This window comes from Oncorhynchus masou, chromosome 29 (assembly GCF_036934945.1).
Source record: "Oncorhynchus masou masou isolate Uvic2021 chromosome 29, UVic_Omas_1.1, whole genome shotgun sequence".
NCBI classification, from domain to species: domain Eukaryota; kingdom Metazoa; phylum Chordata; class Actinopteri; order Salmoniformes; family Salmonidae; genus Oncorhynchus; species Oncorhynchus masou.
The window spans coordinates 68,385,542-68,408,772 of NC_088240.1; the positions used below are offsets into that span (position 1 = coordinate 68,385,542).

The following is a 23,231-nucleotide window of genomic DNA, read 5'->3' on the forward strand; positions in this document are numbered from 1 at the left end:
GTGCAGGTGCATTTATACGGAGACTTGATTACACACAGGTGGATTGTATTTATCATCATTAGTCATTTAGGTCAACATTGGATCATTCAGAGATCCTCACTGAACTTCTGGAGAGAGTTTGCTGCACTGAAAGTAAAGGGGCTGAATAATTTTGCACGCCCAATTTTTCAGTTTTTGATTTGTTAAAAAAGTTTGAAATATCCAATAAATGTCGTTCCACTTCATGATTGTGTCCCACTTGTTGTTGATTCTTCACAAAAAAAATACAGTTTTATATCTTCATGTTTGAAGCCTGAAATGTGGCAAAAGGTCGCAAAGTTCAAGGGGGCCGAATACTTTCGCAAGGCACTGTATATACTGACCATAACCCCTTAGTGTTTCTCCACTGGATGTACAACCACAACCAGCACCTTATGCGTTGGGCGCTGATTGTACAGAATTATAATTTGGAGATCTGCCACAAAAAGGGTTCTGATAATGTATTGGCAGATGCTTTGTCTCGTGTGTAATGATGATCTTTGTATGTTTTGTAAGGTTGACTTTGTTGTTGTTGTGAGTATTCACTGTAATACTGTGGTCGCAGTCCCAAGGGTTGCTTTTTTAAGGGTGGGAGTGTTACGGATACCAGTATCCTGTGTGTGTATCCTGTGTGTGTGTGTATCCTGTGTTCTTTTCTCTCCTTCTCCCCTCACAGGTGAAAATCATCACTCCCCAATCAGTCACCAATCCAATCATCAATCAGAAGACACACCTCCTCCTGTTTCCTACCCAATCACAGTTCCTTTCCCTTGGTTTAAAAACCCTGTCAGTTGTTTGCTCTAGAGCTCAATCTCTCTGTAAATGCCATGTCTGAAGGTCTCTGTGTTTCACTCTCTCGTTGTGTATTAACCTCTCTTTTGTTTGAGCACCTCCATATCACATTGTCCTCACCTGTGAGTACTGTTTTTGGTTATGGTGTTTGTTTGCTGGTGGGAAAAGGGGGAACCAAGACAAGTCGCCCATGGGCATACACTACCCGTAGGTAGACTTTGTTAAATACACTAGTTAGAACTGGGTGGACCACCCACTGTATTTTTGGTTAGTTAGTTAGATGTTGTTAAAGTAGGCTAGTCTAGCTTAGGGGTGTTTTTGAATACTTATTGTTTCTTTCCTTGGGTCCAGCTCAGCCCCTTTTCTTGCCCCCCATTACCGTGTCTTTTCAAATAAACCTTGAGTTTGACGGTAGATTTCAGTTGTCCTGGTTATTTCGTTCACTCTTTGTCTCTGTCTCTATGTCTCTGTCTCTCTGTCTCTCCCTCTGTGTATATCTGTCTCTGTGCATATCTGTCTCTGTGCATATCTGTCTCTGTGTATATCTGTCTCTGTGTATATCTGTGTGTCTCTGTCTCTCTGTCTCTCTGTCTCTCCCTCTGTGCATATCTGTCTCTGTGTATATCTGTCTCTGTGTATATCTGTCTCTGTGTATATCTGTCTCTGTGTATATCTGTCTCTGTGTATATCTGTCTCTGTGTCTCTCTCTCTCTCTCTGTCTCTATGTGTCTCTCTCTCTCTCTCTCTGTCTCTCTCTGTCTCTATGTGTCTCAGTCTCTGTGTCTCTGTCTCTATGTGTCTCTGTCTCTGTGTCTCTGTCTCTATGTGTCTCTGTCTCTCTCTCTCTGTCTCTATGTGTCTCTGTCTCTCTCTCTGTCTCTATGTGTCTCTGTCTCTCTCTATGTGTCTCTGTCTCTCTCTCTCTGTCTCTGTGTCTCTGTCTCTCTGTCTCTGTCTCTCTGTCTCTGTCTCTCTCTCTCTCTGTCTCTATGTGTCTCTCTCTCTGTCTCTATGTGTCTCTCTCTCTCTGTCTCTATGTGTCTCTGTCTCTCTCTCTGTCTCTGTGTCTCTGTCTCTCTCTGTCTCTCTCTCTCTCTCTCTCTCTCTCTCTGTCTCTGTGTCTCTCTCTCTGTCTCTGTGTCTCTGTCGCTGTCTCTATGTGTCTCTGTCTCTCTCTCTCTCTCTCTCTCTCTATGTGTCTCTGTCTCTCTCTCCCTCTCTCTGTCTCTGTGTGTGTGTCTCTCTCTCTCTCTGTCTCTATGTGTGTCTCTCTCTGTCTCTATGTGTCTCTGTCTCTATGTGTCTCTGTCTCTATGTGTCTCTGTCTCTATGTGTCTCTGTCTCTGTATGTGTCTCTCTCTATGTATGTGTCTCTCTCTATGTATATCTGTGATTCTCCTATGGAGGCCCACTGGAGAGTAGTGAGCTTGCTTGTCACTTCCCTACCTTTGAACTAAGTACAGTTCTGTCTGAACACTCCCAGCTCACACCTGCTACTGCTGGGAGGACTATCAGACACACAACGCCTAGCTCAGTCAATCCCACCTACTACTCTTTGAACTCCAATTCAATTAGATAGCTGCTTTATTTTAGTTTCATATTGGTCACACCCTGCCATCACAGGAGTTAAATTACAACCTGCTCCAGGATACAGTGTGAAGATGACAGAGCTGACACACACACACACACACACACACACACACACCCAGTTCTTGGGTTTTAATGCCCCAGGTGTCCCCAGAATTACTGGCTCATGAATGCCATAAATTTGCTTTTTAATGAAGAACCAATACTTTGAATGTCTCCTTTTCCTTCAACAAGAAATGTTTTGAATTATTCTTTATTTTTCACACCTCTAAACTTTTAGGATTTGAAAACGTCTTCAAGAAATAACCATTTTCATGCTTTGCGTAGGCTATGCCCTCAATAATCATATCAATAACAGTGGCCCTTTGTTCTTCAAAAAAAGGTTTTAAAAAAATGTCTATTTTGAAAACGTTCCAAAATGTGATTTAACAGCAACACCTCAGGTGTAACTGTTTAATGTAAGAGGTATGCAACAGGAGAAACCATTTGATGCCTCCTTTGTCTTGGATAAGACCAAGCCTCAAATCTCCTTTCACTTTCTGATATTTTGGAATAAAGTAAGAGTTATCCGAAGTGCCAACTGTTTGTTTTCGAGATACTTAAATAATCTTTCCCTTGTCATGTACAATTTTTACCAGTCAGATTTGTTTTAAACTTTCACTATCTAAGCTTAGCTAAGTGTCCCACTTCCTCTTAAAACCCAAGTGATGTCCTATCCAACTTTCTTTTCTTTTGTCGTTGCAAGTTCTGCTCAATCATCAGGTATAGCCATTTTCCAGCCATGTTCCATTGCTCAGTGAGATCTCTTTAAACCTCCTTTAAACCTGTGTCTGAGTGGCTTAAATTTACCCCACTTATGTTGAAAGTGCCTGTGATTTAAACAGGACGCAATCCTGGACCAGCATTAAACGGTTTAAGTGTGTTATTCCTCGACCATAGAAGGGGGAAAAAAGGGCCCCTTGATTAACTAAACCCTCTGAAATGTGATGGCCGTGGTGTAATTAGTCCGGTGCGGAGTTGAACGTAGGTTTTAAAGCAGCCACTCATCCCATGGCCTTTATCTTCTATTCCTTTTCTCCTCTCTCTCGGAGAATACGGTCTCCCCTGTGAAGGAAGTTTTCCGCTGGACCACACTGTGGGACTTTGTGGTCTTGGCTTAGCCTTGTATCTGTGTAGTCACTCTGCGAAATGGGCTTGTCACAGGGACCTAAAACCTCCATTAAAAGTTGGATCCTATAATAGGTATTAAAAAGCTGTGGGAACACAAAGAGGAGGACCAATTTTCATTAACATATGAAGCACTTATTAACTTTGATCGGAGTGCGGTGAAGTAGCAAAGCCGCTTAAAGGCGCAAAGGTCAAGAAGTTGAATAGCACCAGAGTCTTACCCATCTGCCTTACCCTTGCAGAAAAGGCAGGGCCTCCTTCAGATAACTGGTGGGAGCACCTTGACGCCCCAGCGGGACTTGACTTGGTCGTGACTGAGGCTCTTCACATAATTCATAGGGCCCTGGTTGTTTGACTACGGAGCCTGTGCATTCTTCTGTTCCTGTCCTGCACCTGTTGTTGATGACCTTTTGTTTACGTTTTTTAACCAGGAAAAGACCGTTGAGCTCAGAAACCTGTTTTGCCAGGGAGACCTTTTGCGAGGGGGATGTTTGCTGGTTCTATATGCGGTGTGTATTGGAGATACGCCAACACACCATACGATGTCGTCACCTTGTCTTTTGACAGCTGCTTGGGGCACTTGAGTCTTATTAAGTCCGCTATCGTGTCTGTTTGGCAGCATACGTCATACATTTTTTGTTGTTGCGTGGTCCAATGTTAAAAAAAAACAACTTTTACCCCTTTTTTTGTGATACTCTATTGGTAGTTACAGTCTTGTCTCATCGTTGCAACTCCCGTACGGACTCGGGAGAGGCAAAGGTCGAGAGCTGTGCGTCCAAAATATGACCCAAGCAAGCCACACCGCTTCTTGACACAATGCTTAACCCGGAAAGCAGCCACACCAATGTGTCGGAGGAAACACCGTACACCTGGCGACCGTGTCAACATGTACTGTTCCTGGCCCGCGACAGGAGTCTCTCGAGCGCGATGGGACGTGGACATCCCTGCCTGCCAAACCTTCCCCTAACCCGGATGACGCCGGGCCAATTGTGTGCCGCCCCATGGGTGTCTCAGTCGCGGTCGGCTGCAGCAGAGCCTGGACTTGAACCAGGATCTCTAGTGGCACAGCTAACACAGATGCAGTGCCTGAGACCACTGCACCACTCAGGAGGCCCGCGTCATCCAATGTTTTAACAAAGAATGAGTCTATTCTTTCCCAGAATCCCTGTCCCTTAAACACATTCTTATTCAGAATGTCATGTATGTAATCTGTGTTTCTGCAAACTGTCTAAGCGTTCCACTTTGTGGACACCTTCAACTATTTGGAGAGTGTCACTCTTCAGTTCTACCCATGCCTACTCATCTACCATGAAATGATAGAGAGGCTCTTGTCTGTCAGTGACACCACATGTCATAATGGCTCTGAAACGGCATACATTGGTGTGAAATGAAGTAGCCAGCTAGAATAGAACAGGGAAGCTCTGTGAGAGGAGAGCAGGTGAACCAACATTCAGTTAGAGAGAAGGGTTCTACCCATGAGCACTCTGGACAAACCACACACACCCCCACCTTCCACACCCCTACAGAAACAACCTTGGAGTTTAAAGAATCTCTTCTCAAACAACTTCCTGTGCACTCCCAGAGCCATAATTGTGAGAAAGATGCCATTTTATTAACAGAGTGGCATCACTTTTACTGAAATTGTGAAATTTCACCTTGTTCTTGTACCCCTTTTTATTGTTGTGGGAATATGAGTGGGAAGGGGATGGGGGATGGATGTGAAGTTTTGGCACAAGCTGCTCTGTGTGCGTGAGATTCGCCTATTTACTGATGATGAAAAGCCGCTTTAATGTACATAGATTGTTATTGATTACATATGATTCTGATGGTAGTAAAGTGCAAACAGTGACCATATAACATGAATGTAATTGCATTTGTAAGAATGAGACGATTGTATTTTTTGTTCCAATCACCGGTAATAGACCCAAATTGCATCACAATGCAGTCATACACAGTTTACTTTCTCACAGTTGAAGGGGACCTGAATATCTGGTAGGATGCTCATTGTGGTAAATTCAAAATCACATTGACCTTCGATTTGACCTTTATATGGCTAATCTGAATCCTAGTCAGTCAGAGACGTATAGCAACAAACACGAAGTGGCAGAATTCACTCTTTGTGCCATTCAGAAATAATCAGGATCCACCAACAGAACACATTATTTGGGGGCCACAGCTGCCTCGAATCTGGAATGGTAACTGTGGCATTTTAATGCACAGTTGATGCTGAGGAATATGGGAAATGCTAATTTGTGGCGCGATAAGATGAATCGAGACATCCCTTTAGCCCCATTTGACTCCGTGGAGGAAATGAATCATGAATGTTTGTTAAGTATGACAATCTAACGGGGCCAGATCTACATGCTCCCAGACTGGAGAGAGAGGGAGATAACACCCAGCGCAGACGCCCAGGAAAACTGCCAGATTCTGTAATGATGGGAATTTATTGGCAGTTTAAGAGACAGTGGCAAGGCGTATTCACTAATAAGCTCCTCCATTGGAGAGCTCCACTGCATAGTGTTGGTGGGGGGGTTTGCCCGTATCTGGAAGATGTATGATGTATTCTCTGTAATGGCTCTTCTGAGAGCAGAGACAGAAGTCTTACAGCTATGCTTGACTTTGGTGGAGACACTGTCTTTTTGGAATGGCTGATCACGACACAGTATTTACTGTCTCAACAACCTCCTTTAAACACGAATGACCTTCTGTCTTTTGCCTTTGACTAGATTTAGCTAGTTTATCTTCATTAGAAAGCAATGTGATCTTGATAGCAGTTTGGTTATCATGACAACCTTGAGACTAACGTAGATCTATGGTCGAACCCAATCCTAAATCCTAACCTTAACCTAACGCATCCTATGGTGGTTTAAACATACAGTAACCATCTACTTTACTGACATCATTGAAACATCATCATTCTCTATGCTCCAATAAGACCCTGTAGAGGGAGTAGCAACCTGTCTATTGGCTGGCTGGTCAGATTAGGCGGCTCTGAGCTCCTTAAAGTCGCACGCGAACCAGATTGACATTTTCAAGGGCTTCCTTGGCAGAGACAATGCTAAAAGGGAGAGAAAAAGCCAATATGACTTTGTTCCTACCTTGCTGGAGGAGTTGTTTGTGTAAATCGCCTATAAGCTTATTGACCTGGATGTGTGGCACCCGACTGTGTGTGACTGTGATTTGGCTGGAGAGGCTGTCCTTTGATGAAGCAGCGATAGGGAGGCCTGATTCTAACAGCTCACTGACACATGCCCGCAAACTCTGTCCTAACATACAATGTGCTCTGTACCCTACCCCATGCTACCCTATCCTACCCTACCCCATGCTACCCTACCCCATGCCCCCTTTCCCTACCCCATGCTCCCCTACCCCATGCAACCCTACCCTACACCATGCTCCCCTATCATACCCCAATCTAGCCTATTCCATCCTACCCTTCCCTACCCCTTGCCACCCTACCCCATGCTACCCCATCCTATCCTACCCCATGCTACCCTACCCTACCACATGCCCCCTTTCCCTACCCAATGCTCCCCTACCCCATGCAACCCTACCCTACCCCATTCTATCCTACCCTACCCCATCCTACCCTACCCCATGCTACCCTACCCCATGCCCACCCTACCCTACACTACCCCATGCTACCCCACCCTACCCCATAATACCCTACTCTATCCCATTTTACCCTACCTTACACCATGCTACCCTACCCATGCTACCCTACTCCATACTACCTCATACTATCCTACCCTACCATACCCCATACTACCCTAACCTACCCCATGCTAAACTACCCTACCACATACTACCTAACCCTACCCCATACTAGCCTACCCTACCGCATACTACCCTACCCTACACTACCCTACCCCATACCACCCTACCCCATGCCACCCTACCCCATGCCACCCTACCCCATGCCACCCTACCCCATACCACCCTACCTCATGCCACCCTACCCCATACCACCCTACCCCATACTACCCTACCCTACCCCATTCTACCCTACCCCATACTAACCTACCCCATACTACCATACCCCATTCTACACTACCATACCCCATTCTACCCTACCATACCCCATTCTACCCTACCCTACCCCATTCTACCCTACCATACCCCATTCTACCCTATCCTACCCCATTCTACCCTACCCTACCCCATTCTACCCTATCCTACCCCATTCTACCCTACCCTACCCCATTCTACCCTATCCTACCCCATTCTACCCCATTCTACTCTACCCTACCCCATTCTACTCTACCATACCCCATTCTACTCTACCATACCCCATTCTACTCTACCATACCCCATTCTACCCTACCATACCCCATGCTACCCTACCCTACCCCATACTACCCTACCCTACCCCATTTTACCCTACCCCATACTACCATACCCCATTCTACACTACCATACCCCATTCTACCCTACCATACCCCATTCTACCCTACCATACCCCATTCTACCCTACCCTACCCCATTCTACCCTACCATACCCCATTCTACCCTATCCTACCCCATTCTACCCTATCCTACCCCATTCTACCCCATTCTACTCTACCCTACCCCATTCTACCCTATCCTACCCCATTCTACCCCATTCTACCCTACCCTACCCCATGCTACCCTACCCTACCCCATGCTACCCTACCCTACCCCATACTACCCTACCCTACCCCATTTTACCCTACCCCATACTACCATACCCCATTCTACACTACCATACCCCATTCTACCCTACCATACCCCATTCTACCCTACCATACCCCATTCTACCCTACCATACCCCATTCTACCCTACCATACCCCATTCTACCCTACCCTACCCCATTCTACCCTACCATACCCCATTCTACCCTATCCTACCCCATTCTACCCCATTCTACTCTACCATACCCCATTCTACCTTATCCTACCCCATGCTACCCTACCCTACCCCATGCTACCCTACCCTACCCCATTCTACCCTATCCTACCCCATGCTACCCTATCCTACCCCATTCTACCCTACCCCATTCTACCCTATCATACCCCATTCTACCCTACCTCATACTCTTCACTTCACCTTTTTCCATTCTCACTCTGATACATTCTTTTTCTCATTCACCCCTAAATGTCTTCATTTAATTGCACAAGGAAAGAGTTTTAGCCAGCGGTAGGTTATTATGACATAGACTATAATGTAGATCATTGACAATCTGTATCCTTTGATAACACGGCATGAAACCAGTGATATCAAACACAGCCCCCTCTGAATGAAACAGAATGCTTTAATAGTCTATTTGTATGGCAAAAAGGTTTTGCGATAGCTCAGGCACATTGAAATCACGAAGAGGCTGTATGTATCCCTGTATATTTTATCGTACTGTAGCCTACATACTGCGACAACATGTTCCTCCTCGATGGTTTCCCGTGCGACATTCGCTAGAGAGGGAACTTCCTCAAGCCCAGTGCTTGCCTGTGACATTGTTCATCTCTGTGAGGTTGCCTGGGCGATTGTGTTTAAAATGCATTGCAAACGGTGGTTAGGTAGAAGGCAGCAGGGAATCTGTAATCACTGCTTAATTAAGGAATCATCTTGTAGCTTCATTTCCTGAGCTGTAATTAAACACTTCCAATACGTTTCATTGCAGGGCTTAACATGTTCGCCTGAGATCAAGGTACTGCCTTTAATGTTATCTCACCCGGCTTCTTTAAACTCGCTCCACTGAAAGGAACTGTTGATATTCGCCCTTTGTTATCCTCGTCATAACGCCTAGTGATCCCCAGTATGCTAAAGAGCGTCTCCAGCTAACTGTACTCCAGGCCCCCAACAGTAAATAGCGAGGCGGATTCAGAGAGTGGGCTCACTGATAATACCTACTGGGAAGGAAGGAAAGGGGGAGAATTTCGCCATCCCAAGCAGACACTTGCATAAGCTAAACTGGGTCACTGTGACCTCATGTTACTGTTAGTAGGACAGTGCTGCAGACTTCCTTCACTTGTCGTTTTTTTCTCTCTCACACAGAGAGGCAGGAAGCTGCTATCCTTTTGGCAGTGTTTGCTGCCTTCTTTGAAGTGAGCCATGTCTGTAGAAAGCCAAACAAGCGCAGTGAGTGTTGGTTGATCTGAAGATGAACCCAGGATGGACACAATGTTAAGGCCTTATTCTGGACGGTGTAGACGTGTCCGATATGACACACTATTTACCTTATAGTACACTACTTTTAGCCAGTAGTAGCAGTAGTAGCAGTAGTAGTAGTAGTAGCAGTAGTAGTAGTAGTAGCAGTAGCAGTAGTAGTAGCAGTAGCAGTAGTAGCAGTAGTAGTAGTAGTAGTAGTAGTAGTAGTAGTAGTAAAAAAATCTCAATATAACCCATCAACGCCCTTGGACGTAGTCTGTAGGTTTAACCCATCAACGCCCTTGGACGAAGTCTGTAGGTTTAACCCATCAACGCCCTTGGACGAAGTCTGTAGGTTTAACACATCAAAGCAACGGAAAAGATGATGAGACCAGATAGAACTAAGTGTCCCCTCCACTAAGGACAAGCCTTCCAGCAGCAGTACAGCTCAGAGACTGTAGACAGGGCTGGGGACATTTTTACTTTCTAATCATTTTGCAGGCGGTCTTATCCAACAGTCTCACCCCACTGTGCTAGTGTTTTTAGCCACATATATTGGGTTTAGAGCAAGACAAGGGGTTTGATATAGAACAACTTAATTATCTGGGTCTGTATAGTGGACTTGGACATGCAAAACAGAAGAGGTTTTCAAGGAAAATCTACGAAGGTGGTAAGGAGCATTCCCATCACAGTGGTTGCTGTGGCTGTGTAGTGCTGTATGTTCAACAAGGCATTGAAGCACTTTACTTCCTAGGTTAGAGATAGATAGCAAAATATTCCTGCGTATGCCCCCCCTCTCCTTCTCTCCCCCCTGTCTCTCTCTCTGTCTCTCTCCCTGTCTAGCTCTCTCCCTCTCTCTCTTTCTGAGCCTCAGCCCTGAGACTGTAAATCTGCTAGAACACACATTCTCCCTCCTCCACAATAGATCAAACAGTAATAAATAGCCACCTTCCTCTCTCTCTCTCTCTCTTTTTTTTTCTTGCTCTCCCAACTTTTTTGCTCCTCCTTCCTTCCTGCTTAACATGGGCTTCCTCCTGTATGGCAACTCCTGGGGACTCTGCCTGATAACAGTGTTACAGCTGCACCAGCCTCTGGTCCCACAGTTACACACACTTGATACTTCTTGCAATTCAATGCACTGTACTGGACTATTACATAGTAACAATAAGACAATGTATTCAAAGCTGGGGTGACATTGAGTAATGTTAAGAAAATTGTATATATAGCTAACATAACCATGTATTTATTGTTTTGAGCCATAGACCTTTAACATTAGTTACAGTACCTTCAAAAAGTTTTCACACCCCTTGACTTTTTCCACATTTTGTTGTATTATAGCCGGGATGTAATATTTATAAAACTGAGAGTTTGTGTCACTGGCCTCCACACAATACCCCAGATTAATTAAGAATGAACTATTCAACCCATTTGTTATGGCAAGCCTAAATAAGTTCAGGAGTAAAAATGTGCTTAACAAGTCACATAAGTTGAATGGACTCACTCTGTGTGCAATAATAGTGTTTAACATGAGTTTTGAATGACTACATCATCTCTGTACCTCACATACACAATTATCTCTAAGGCCCCTCAGTTGAGCAGTGAATTTCAACCACAGATTCAACCACAAATACCAGAGAGGTTTTCCAATGCCTCACAAAGAAGGGCACATATTGGTAGATAGGTAAAAATTTAAAAAGCATCCCTTTGAGCATGGTGAAATTATTAATGACACTTTGGATGGTTTATCAATACACCTAGTTACTACAAAGATAGTGACATCCTTCCTAACTCAGTTGCCAGAGAGGAAGGAAACCGCTCAGGGATTTCACCATGAGGCCAATGGTGACATTAAAACAGTTTAAAGGCTGTGATAAGGAGGATGGATCAACAACATTGTAGTTACTTCACAATGCTAACGTAAATAACAGAGTGAAAAGAAGGAAGCCTGTACAGAAAAAAAAACATTCCAAAACATGCATCCTGTTTGCAATAAGGCACTAAAGTAAAACTGCTAAAAAATTGGCAAAGAAATTAACTTTATGTCCTGAATACAAAGCATAATGTTTTGGAAAATCCAACACAACACATCACTGAGTACCCCTCTTCTTATTTTCAAGCATGCTGATGGCTGCATCATGTTATGGGTATGCTTGTCATCCGTAGCGCTGAGCAATTAATCTAAATGTTGGTTCTTTTTTGTTTTTTTAAACAACTAATTTATGGACATTGGTTCAATTATTTGAGTTCCATTTCATTCAGTTTTTTTCTGTGAGCTCAATGCGCACATTGCACTTCAGTTTCTCTAGAGATAAATCAGATCATGCCCGAACTGTGCGATGTAGTAGGGAGTTGTAGTTTCCTACAGGCTAATGTTCTACATAGTTTAGCACAGAACTTGATAATTACCCACAATTACCATAATCCATTGCGCTCCTACGTGTCCGTTCTGTTTCTTCTACGCCAACTATATAAGAGACAGAAGAATGCTCGATCAGGTGAGATACTTAGTGAGCAGTTGCTTTGCGAGGTATTTTTACCTGAAAATACATGATCTAAGTAAATGGTAGTTGGTATTCAGCAGTCATAAAAGTATGCCTTATTTACTTTGAAGAACTAGTAAAATAGTGATTTTGGCAGACAGCATAGACAGCAGCTCTATAGAGATCAGATGACTTGGAATGAAATAATAAAGTCATTGAATAAAACAAATGTAATATACACAACAACTCAAATATTTGATTAAAGTAAAGCCATGTTAATAACTGAAGCAGTAATGAGCAGTCACTATCATCATGCGACTCGGATGAATAGTTTTATTCGTTGTTGTTACCGCATTCAACCTCCATAATGCATAGTGCATTTAATGTTCAAAAAATGTATTGAAAACATCATCGAAAATCGTGATAGTTTTTTTGAAAAATCAAACCAAAACCGAATCGACCTCAAAAAGAACTAATCGTTCAGCACTCGTCATCTACAAAGGCCAGGGAGATTTTTAGGATAACTTTATTCCATACATTTCTAAGCCCAGGCAAAATCCTAGAGGAAAACCTGCTTCAGTCTGCTTTCCATCAGACACTGGGAGACAAATTCAACTTTCAGCAGGGCAATCACCTAAAACACAAGACCAAATTTACACTGGAGTTGCTTACCAAGAGGACAGTGAATGGCCTGTAGTAGTTATGGTTTTGACTAAAATCGGCTTGAAAATCTATGGCAAGAATGGCTGTCTAGCAATGATGAACAACCAGCTTGACAGAGCTTGAAGAAATGTTTTATGAATAATGAGCAAATATCATAGAATCCAGGTGTGCAAAGCTCTTAGAGACGTACCCAGACTTTGGGGTGTGAATACTTATGTAAATGAGATATTGCTCTAATTCATTATTAATACATATGGGGTATTGTGTGTAGATGGGTGAGAAAACCCCCTATTTAATCCATTTTGACTTCAGGCTGCAACACAACATGTGGAAGTTCACAGGTGAATACCTTCTGAAGGAACTGATAACAGTTGTTTAAACTGTATTATAAGGGTGCTCCTCCATCAAACGTGGTCTGGCAACAATATGATTCAACTGTGAGTGATGTCACTCAACATGCCACTGTCCCACGTCCCCGTCTGTCTACAGGTGAAGATGATGGCAGTGGAGAAGCAGGGGAGTCGGACATGGATGGGCAGAGTGAGTCCAGACACCCAGCTATAGGACCAGAGGATTGGGATGGACCAAGTAAGTTTACGTCATTTCTCTCTCTCTCTCTCTGGTGGTTGTCATCTGGTTGTCCGGCAGATATCTGACATCCCTCAACCAGAAAGCCGTATTTCAACCAGGAAGTGACTTTTTTTTTTAAATGACATCTAATGACATATTTTGCCCGCTGGGAATGAAATGCACCTCGTAGGTTGAGTGCTTTCAAATCTACCAGAGAGGGAAAGAGCAAAGCACATGTGGTATAAACCACAAAAGTCTCTAAAGTTGGGATAAAATGTGGTTCCTAACAACAATAGATGAAAAACTGGGGAAAATGATGTGAGGAGCTGAATGAGTATATTATCCTTATTATAAGTTAACTTACCAGTCTTGAATGGGTGGGTGAAATTGCTTTGCTCTTAATCTTATGGTATATGTGCTTGAACATAGAATGAAACCCCGGAAGAAAGCTTAGAATGAAAAAATGTACTATATTTATTTTCTCTTTGAACATCTCATTTTACCTTGCAGAATCCCCTTGCTGTTCTTCACAAGAGTTTCGAAAAAATGGTTGGATCTTGTTTTTTTGTTCGTCTTAAAAGTCACTTCATCAAAGTGATGGATAATACGTCGAACAAGATGGCAACACAGCAATTACTGTTGAGGGCATTACATCCACATTGCTGAACACACACAAAATGATTCCCTTCTAATGCGTATGACCTATTGCAGCAGGTACATACGTTTATAGAAGTGGGATTTGGACAAGTTGTGCTGGTGCTGAGGCCCCTGCGGTGTGTATTTTATACTGACAGTGAATCAGTGTTATCGGCCCCTATCAGATAATGCATTTATCATTAAATTTTACATTTGCATTTAAATCTGAGGAAGGAAATGAGCATTGCTGGTTAAAGATTAGAGAGGCTGACAGTAATAAAACATCACTGTGATCAGTCAGGAGACAGGGCTGAGGGGGTCAGCGCTCAACTATGGGGGCCACCATGACAAAAAGACAGCAGGCATCACATGACGAAGAGAAGGCCCTTTGGGCTGGGGGAAAATGCTGAGCTTAAGAATACTGCTGTCTTTGAAAGGGAGATAGGATGGGAGCTCTGACTGGCTGTAATTATACACCGATCTCTCTCTCTCTCTGTCTCTATTCTCTCTCTCTCTCGCTCTCTGGACATCTCTCTTTCTCTCTCTCTCTGTCCTTAGCCGTCAGAAAATTGAGAATTACAGACTCATAACAGAACACTGACTGCTGGACTGACTGGGGGTTGGGGGTGTTCAATAGGGAGAAAACGTTTCTCCTACCTAACTGAACTTGTCCAATACTAATAGAGATTTCAGTTTACCGTTGGCAAACATTTTGATACAGTGTGCCCTAATGAACATGACCCTGGATTGTCTGCCTCATACTTAAGAGTTTCTTTCAAACTCTAACTCCAGAAACATGACTTCAGATGAGATAGCACTATTGCCTCACGGACCCCTCCTACATACAGGCATGTATCTATCTACCTGGTCAAAGCCCCAAGGACCCATACTCATATATGTTAGTATATCATCATTACTACACTTAAGGTGCACTCCCTCTCAGTTCCAGGTAGTCTCATTAGTATTTCTTAAGATCCTTTATGATCTACTAGTCCATGAGAGAGACATCGTTTCAGAGCCGGTTGTGGCTGGCACTCCCTCTGTTGTCTTTGTGGGCAGTGGGCGAGAAATGAATCTTTGAGCATAATAATGCCATTCACTATCCCATCACGCCTGCCATGAAAGGTCATTTCCCTTTTTAATTTTTCCCATTGTGTTGGAAAAGTCAGATGGGCATGTTATAATTTGAATAAAGAGGGAAATCAGACAATCAGATACGAACATTTTGAAATTACATGGCTTCCTGTTCAAAGAGATTAAAAGCAAATGTATTTAGTTTGAGACTGTCTACGCTGTAATCTCTTTGTAAATGTTCAGATAGTGGTAGCATTCAAACTCTTTGTTATTTCTTGGCTTAAGTTTAAGCAGGTGCGATAAAGATCAGCACCGGATCATTTTGAATCACTCAGTGTGTGTCTGAATAGGATGTATAATGACTGTTGCGTCCTCACCTGTCTTTGGTGCTCCTATTCAACCACCCTGGACATGCTCCTCTGTCGATAAAATGACTAAAGCAGCTAACAGTACATTCTCTAATTGATCTTTTCATCTTTATGTACCGTGTTAGGATGAACACATATCAAGTGTTGTAATATAGTCGTTTAGAAGACTCCTTTATCCAAAGTTACTTACACAGTTGACACGGACAGTGACACGTTTATGTGGCCCTTGTAGGAATCGAACCCACAACATTGTTGTTTCCAGCACCATGCTAACCCACAGCCATTGGAACTACTGCTTTTCCAGTGCTCCTTCCTGTATATGACAGTAGAACCATGTGACTCATTAATCTGATGGGTGTTCTGCCTCTGAAGTCAGTTCTCTCATAGAACAGAGAACAACCAGGGAGTTCTCAATATAACCATGTCATCCCTGAAGCAATCAGCACAGAGATCTGCTGTTTCATATTCATTTGGCGTCATGGATATTTGAAATCCATGTATAATGATGGGAGATAAACCCTGACTGTGAAGTACTGCTGTTCTTCACTCATTTCCATGGACTACTTTGTCTCCGATACAGATCTGTCGCTGTTCCTCAAGGCTAAATGAGAGTGGTGGGTTTTAGCTAGCGTTAGCTTCTAATGAACTTCTGCACATTCTAATCTACTGGTCTGCTCTTATGAGACACACCCCCGTGAAAAGACAAGGAAACTCAGTTAGCTTCACTGGAGGCTCTCTCTCATTGCTTCTCGTGTGGTTTTGTCTCGATACTGTACAGAGTAAAACGTTCTCCCTACGTTTGTAGGAATGCAGTTGTTAGCTTAGGCTTACATGGCTAATTAATCAGACACTGTGATGTATATCTGTAAACATAATGTAATCTTCCATCTCATGTTAGCATGATACCATGTTATTTTACTGTTCAAATGAACTAAACACGCTGCCTCTATTTGGGCCTCTATTTGGGCACAGCCCTGTCCAGTTACCCCTCTCTCTGTGCCAGCTGGGCATGAGCCACGGTCGGACAGGTTGGGGTCAGCTGAAGGAGTGGCCCTCCGAGACGATGTCCGACGGTCAGACAGGATCAGAGCCCTCCCCTATCCACCCACCCCCTTCATCTCCCGCTGGCCTCCATCCCCTTCATCAAGTCATCAAAAGCTGCACGGCAAAACATGTCTGTCCTCAGATGAAGACTCCAGTAGTCTCACAGTTTTTACTCCAGCCCACCTTTGAGTGTGTGCCGATGGCGATGTTTCAGGATTTATGCACATATGTCACGCGAGGAGAATTTGTAGAGCAGATGGCCACGATACCGTGGCAGGTGCCTCTGCAAATGTTTGCCATCGCTGTGCTGCTATTTATATCACTGTGAAACACAGTCACAAATGTTTGAGGACGGAGGAACGGACAGAGGGACCACTGGCCCTCTTTGTTGAGAGTCAGAGTGAACCAAACGAATGAAACCAAAACAAACAGAGTAGGGTTGACAGATGTAGGATGTTAATTTGAGTATACTGATCCTACATCGGTGTTCTCCAGGCGATACTGACCTGAATGTGTCAGGACAAACCTTATTGCCGATACAGTATAATACAGCAGATGCAGTGTAGTAGGTTTGTTGTCCAAAGGGGATATTTAAAAAGCTATGAATTCCCTCGTACACCTTCATGTTTGCGGCGACATAATTATAGCACACGATGAGGTAACTGTGAGACGACCCCAGTCCGCAGGCTGGGGGAGCACACTTCCTACACAGACCCTTGTCATCACACCTCTAGAGGACCCCATCCTGAACACACACACACACACACACACACACTGTTAATGAGAGTTCTTCAGGCACCTGACAAGTTCTGCACGGCAACAGTGCATTTTTAATTCTGACTCTGAAGTCCATTAATTGAGGATGTGGTAAGGAAGGAGGGAGGGAGGAAGGGGTGCTGGAATGAGAGAAAGAGACAAACTCAGTGCACAGATGCAGATTAGGGCTGCAGAAGATGAGGGTGTAAAAGGGATTTAATGCTAGGATGGATTAGAGAAATCCTTGTAACAATGTTAAATAATTATAGTTCCAGTGGAGATCAAAGCACCATTGATTGAACCCCTCAAGCCTTCAGCACACAGAGTCTTGGAAAGCAGAGATTGGTAAACTAGTGCTCAGACCACTCCGACTGCTCCGGTTAAATTGGATTGGAAATATTAGGATGTAGATGAATCCTTCAGGAGGAGTTTGCAGAGCTTTTGAATGCCGGAAATGTAGCTCGCAAAACCCATTTGAATGGTTTGATACAGATGTAGGATCTTAATTTGACCCAGTTTACTACAGCAGGAAAATAATCCTGCAGCAACAGGAAATGTGAATTATCATGGGATTAGAATTAATGGACATTATTGTAGGGGTTGATACGTTTTTCTTAAAGGAAAATCAAGTCTGACATTTCAAAATGGAAATTACAAACTTCAGAAGCCTTTTTAAACCTCAAATACATGACAAGTTTTCCATTTCCTGCATTGCAGGACAATTCTCCTGCAACAGGGTATTAAAATGAAGATCATACGTCTGTAGAACTGCCTGTCTGGGCAGAATGATCATAAGACCAGGGTGTAGCAACCACCTCGTCTGTAGAACTGCCTGTCTGGGCAGAATGATCATAAGACCAGGGTGTAGCAACCACCTCGTCTGTAGAACTCCCTGTCTGGGCAGAATGATCATAAGACCAGGGTGAAGCAACCACCTCGTCTGTAGAACTGCCTGTCTGGGCAGAATGATCATAAGACCAGGGTGTAGCAACCACCTCGTCTGTAGAACTGCCTGTCTGGGCAGAATGATCATAAGACCAGGGTGTAGCAACCACCTCGTCTGTAGAACTCCCTGTCTGGGCAGAATGATCATAAGACCAGGGTGAAGCAACCACCTCGTCTGTAGAACTGCCTGTCTGGGCAGAATGATCATAAGACCAGGGTGAAGCAACCACCTCGTCTGTAGAACTGCCTGTCTGGGCAGAATGATCATAAGACCAGGGTGTAGCAACCACCTCGTCTGTAGAACTGCCTGTCTGGGCAGAATGATCATAAGACCAGGGTGTAGCAACCACCTCGTCTGTAGAACTGCCTGTCTGGGCAGAATGATCATAAGACCAGGATGTAGCAACCACCTCGTCTGTAGAACTGCCTGTCTGGGCAGAATGATCATAAGACCAGGGTGTAGCAACCACCTCGTCTGTAGAACTGCCTGTCTGGGCAGAATGATCATAAGACCAGGGTGTAGCAACCACCTCGTCTGTAGAACTGCCTGTCTGGGCAGAATGATCATAAGACCAGGGTGTAGCAACCACCTCGTCTGTAGAACTGCCTGTCTGGGCAGAATGATCATAAGACCAGGGTGTAGCAACCACCTCGTCTGTAGAACTCCCTGTCTGGGCAGAATGATCATAAGACCAGGGTGTAGCAACCACCTGGGCGTCTGTAGAACTGCCTGTCTGGGCAGAATGATCATAAGACCAGGGTGTAGCAACCACCTCGTCTGTAGAACTGCCTGTCTGGGCAGAATGATCATAAGACCAGGGTGTAGCAACCACCTCGTCTGTAGAACTGCCTGTCTGGGCAGAATGATCATAAGACCAGGGTGTAGCAACCACCTCGTCTGTAGAACTGCCTGTCTGGGCAGAATGATCATAAGTCCAGGGTGTAGCAACCACCTCGTCTGTAGAACTGCCTGTCTGGGCAGAATGATCATAAGACCAGGGTGTAGCAACCACCTCGTCTGTAGAACTGCCTGTCTGGGCAGAATGATCATAAGACCAGGGTGTAGCAACCACCTCGTCTGTAGAACTGCCTGTCTGGGCAGAATGATCATAAGACCAGGGTGTAGCAACCACCTCGTCTGTAGAACTGCCTGTCTGGGCAGAATGATCATAAGACCAGGGTGTAGCAACCACCTCGTCTGTAGAACTCCCTGTCTGGGCAGAATGATCATAAGACCAGGGTGTAGCGACCACCTCGTCTGTAGAACTGCCTGTCTGGGCAGAATGATCATAAGACCAGGGTGTAGCGACCACCTCGTCTGTAGAACTGCCTGTCTGGGCAGAATGATCATAAGACCAGGGTGTAGCAACCACCTCGTCTGTAGAACTCCCTGTCTGGGCAGAATGATCATAAGACCAGGGTGTAGCAACCACCTCGTCTGTAGAACTGCCTGTCTGGGCAGAATGATCATAAGACCAGGGTGTAGCAACCACCTCGTCTGTAGAACTGCCTGTCTGGGCAGAATGATCATAAGACCAGGGTGTAGCAACCACCTCGTCTGTAGAACTGCCTGTCTGGGCAGAATGATCATAAGACCAGGGTGTAGCAACCACCTCGTCTGTAGACCTGCCTGTCTGGGCAGAATGATCATAAGACCAGGGTGTAGCAACCACCTCGTCTGTAGAACTGCCTGTCTGGGCAGAATGATCATAAGACCAGGGTGTAGCAACCACCTCGTCTGTAGACCTGCCTGTCTGGGCAGAATGATCATAAGACCAGGGTGTAGCAACCACCTCGTCTGTAGAACTGCCTGTCTGGGCAGAATGATCATAAGACCAGGGTGTAGCAACCACCTCGTCTGTAGAACTGCCTGTCTGGGCAGAATGATCATAAGACCAGGGTGTAGCAACCACCTCGTCTGTAGAACTGCCTGTCTGGGCAGAATGATCATAAGACCAGGGTGTAGCAACCACCTCGTCTGTAGAACTGCCTGTCTGGGCAGAATGATCATAAGACCAGGGTGTAGCAACCACCTCGTCTGTAGAACTGCCTGTCTGGGCAGAATGATCATAAGACCAGGGTGTAGCAACCACCTCGTCTGTAGAACTGCCTGTCTGGGCAGAATGATCATAAGACCAGGGTGAAGCAACCACCTCATCGGATAGATACATACATTACCTAAAGCATTTTAAGTAGACTTACAGTAGACAACGGAGGAGACTCGTTCAAGTTATACATTTCTTTCCTCAAATCAACATATTTGGACGTGCATCATAGAGATTCTCTCTCAAAAGGATGTTTTATCTTTCCCAGTGGTTTTATTCAAGGCGTTTTATCAAGTATTGGAAAAATAATGATGAGATTTCAGATGAAACTCTGAAGAACAGCTAGGAACTTTGGGAATGAACTTGGAAACTAAACTGCAATCTCAGCACTCATTTTCACATCAAGCTTTTTCTGAAATTGTGGGCCATCCCTGGCCCAGAGCATGCCGTGAATGTGTGGTGAACATCTACCCTGGTACTCCACACTGCAAAATAGAAACTTGCTATGCTCTCTCTACTTCATACTACATTCACTTCCTCACACACACACACATACATGTGAAGCCTACACACACACACACACACACACACACACACACACACACACACACACACACACACACACACACACACACACACACACACACACACACACACACACACATACTATGAAAAGAATGTTTGATTGTGTTGATTAAATATGCAACAAGAGATTAGAGAAATCTCTTCACTCATATGCTGCATTTCTTTCATGCAAATATACTCACTGATCCGATATACTGTACTAAGAGGATTTATGGCAAAACTTCATGGTTGTTAGTTATATCATCTAAATTAGGACTAAATTAAATTGCTGTTAATATCATTCTAGTTATTTTGAGTAATCGTTTTCTTAGGTACAGTATGTTGGCTGCAACAGTGTCCTTAAAATAGTCAAAAGATATAGATTCTACACATTTTTCAAGATAATTTTCAGTGTTTCTTATTTCATGACAGAATTCAATGAGAATGAAAGCTGTTGAAGTAAATATGAAGCTGAACACAGTTGCTGGCTGTGATTCTGCCCTGGGGGACTTGGTTCTCAATGTTGCCTTCTTTCTTTAACACTCTGAATATGTTTGTTCTGCAATGATTACACCCTCTGAGTCTTCCACTTATTTGGAGAAGTATCACTTAATCGGGTGAATATGTGATTTGTGTATTTAAAATGTGCATGGAGATGTTTCGTGCAAGTTATTTGAGAGGATGTTAGACTATGAGTTACTCAACTGAAACTTACAGGAAGTTGAATCCCTCTGCACTCCATAGGATTTCATTGTGCTATAAATATATAAACTATATGTGTCTGTCTTTCTCAGTGCTGCTCCTCCATGATTCATTGAGAGTTCAACAGAATCTCACTGAGTAGCTGCTCTGGGTCATATTTTATGTACATATATTTGCGCTATTTATGGTAACTTTTTGTTTAAATTCAGTTTGAAAACAGAGCACCTCAAGTCATCAATGCATATGGTTTGGCTGTGGGAATGTAAATCGTAAGCTTCACCCTCTGTCTCTCTCTCTCTCTCTCTCTCTCTCTCTCTCTCTCTCTGTCTCTCTCTCTCTCTCTCTCTCACTCACTCACTCACTCACACACACACACACACACACACACACACACACACACACACACACACACACACACACACACACACACACACACACACACACACACACACACACACACACACACACACACGGTATTGATATCAGAGCAGTGGCCCTGCCTCTCAGACAGTGTGTGTGGTGATGAACTGCTGTGTCTGGCTTGGCCTCCTGGTCACGCCAATTCCAGCTGGGTTTTGTGTGAAGTTGGGGGGGCGGGCATTGGTTGTCAACTGAATTAAAATACCAAATAATAGTAATAATAATGATAATAAAAAGTTAATAAAAAAACGCATGTTCCTTCCTGATTGTGAGTGTTGTGGTATTCAATTATGCAATTTTCATTGGCATATTAATCATCTTTTCAACAAACAAGCCGGCGTTAATTAAAGCAAAGCTTGGATAAAGACGTGTTGCCGGATCATCACTCCGTTTATCACCGTGCACAGACCCGCAGTTAAGTCAATTCCGGCTGTGGGATGAATTTCAATGTTCTCCTCGCTTTTTCCTCTCTGTGTGTGTGTGTGTGTGTGGTTTCTCACTTGTTTGTGCCATTGTCTTGAGGGAGGGCCAGTAACACTGCATGTCAGAGTGGGAGAGGCTGAATATGTAAGTTGTGACTCATTTAAAGTTGTCTTGGTTACCTATTTATTGGAAAGAATGGAAACAAATGACAGGCTACAGCTTTAACCTCACTACCTCCGTATTACAGTTATGATTATACTGCATTATACTATTGAAAAAACATCATAGTTATTTGTCATCATTGACACGACAATATATAATTTGTGTGTTGGTTCCTAGCTTGGCTCATTAGAAGGAGAATGGAGATGATTGAGAATCTGTGGGAGATATACTTGTCCTAATCACAGCTCACTGATCAGCTGCCATTCGTTAACAACCCAGAGAAACCCTTGTGATGTGATGTGATGTGAGCAGCCAGAGCCATGCAACCACTTGAGTCAGTCAGTCAGTCAGTGGGCCACCAGAAAAGAGCTCCGTCAGCCAGCCATCTGACTGTAGACATGTTGCTTGTCCTCGTCCCCGGCTCCTCCAATGTGGAGCAACTTTATCAGTGCCAGCCGCTCACCCACTTGCTAAACTGGAGGGCCAGCCGCCTCTTAACTTAAACATAAGATCTTTGTGGTTTGAAGCACTCGGCTGCACCGCGCACAATGAGAATCTGAAAGGCAAACAAGACTCCAGTGTCGATGTTGCCCATCACAAAATCATCACACCACCACCACATGGAAAAGGAAAAAACATCTGTTTCTGCTGCGTCAGCTCGATACTAAATGCACTCAAACAGACTGCTGCACTGGAGCGAGATTCCCTCTCA

At 44.1% G+C, this 23,231-nt stretch overlaps 1 protein-coding gene across 2 annotated transcripts in view; it reads left to right on the forward strand.

Moving 5' to 3' along the window:
• The window catches only part of LOC135520385 (zinc finger protein ZFPM2-like), a 239,964-nt gene that overhangs the window by 70,002 nt on the left and 146,731 nt on the right, over positions 1-23,231 (forward strand). The window contains exon 3 of one of the 2 annotated variants that reach the window (XM_064945902.1): positions 13,300-13,398. In XM_064945902.1, the coding sequence (XP_064801974.1) occupies positions 13,300-13,398 (99 nt within the window). Of the gene's footprint in view, positions 1-13,299; positions 13,399-23,231 lie in introns of those variants that run through there. The other variant, XM_064945901.1, reaches the window with a different exon arrangement.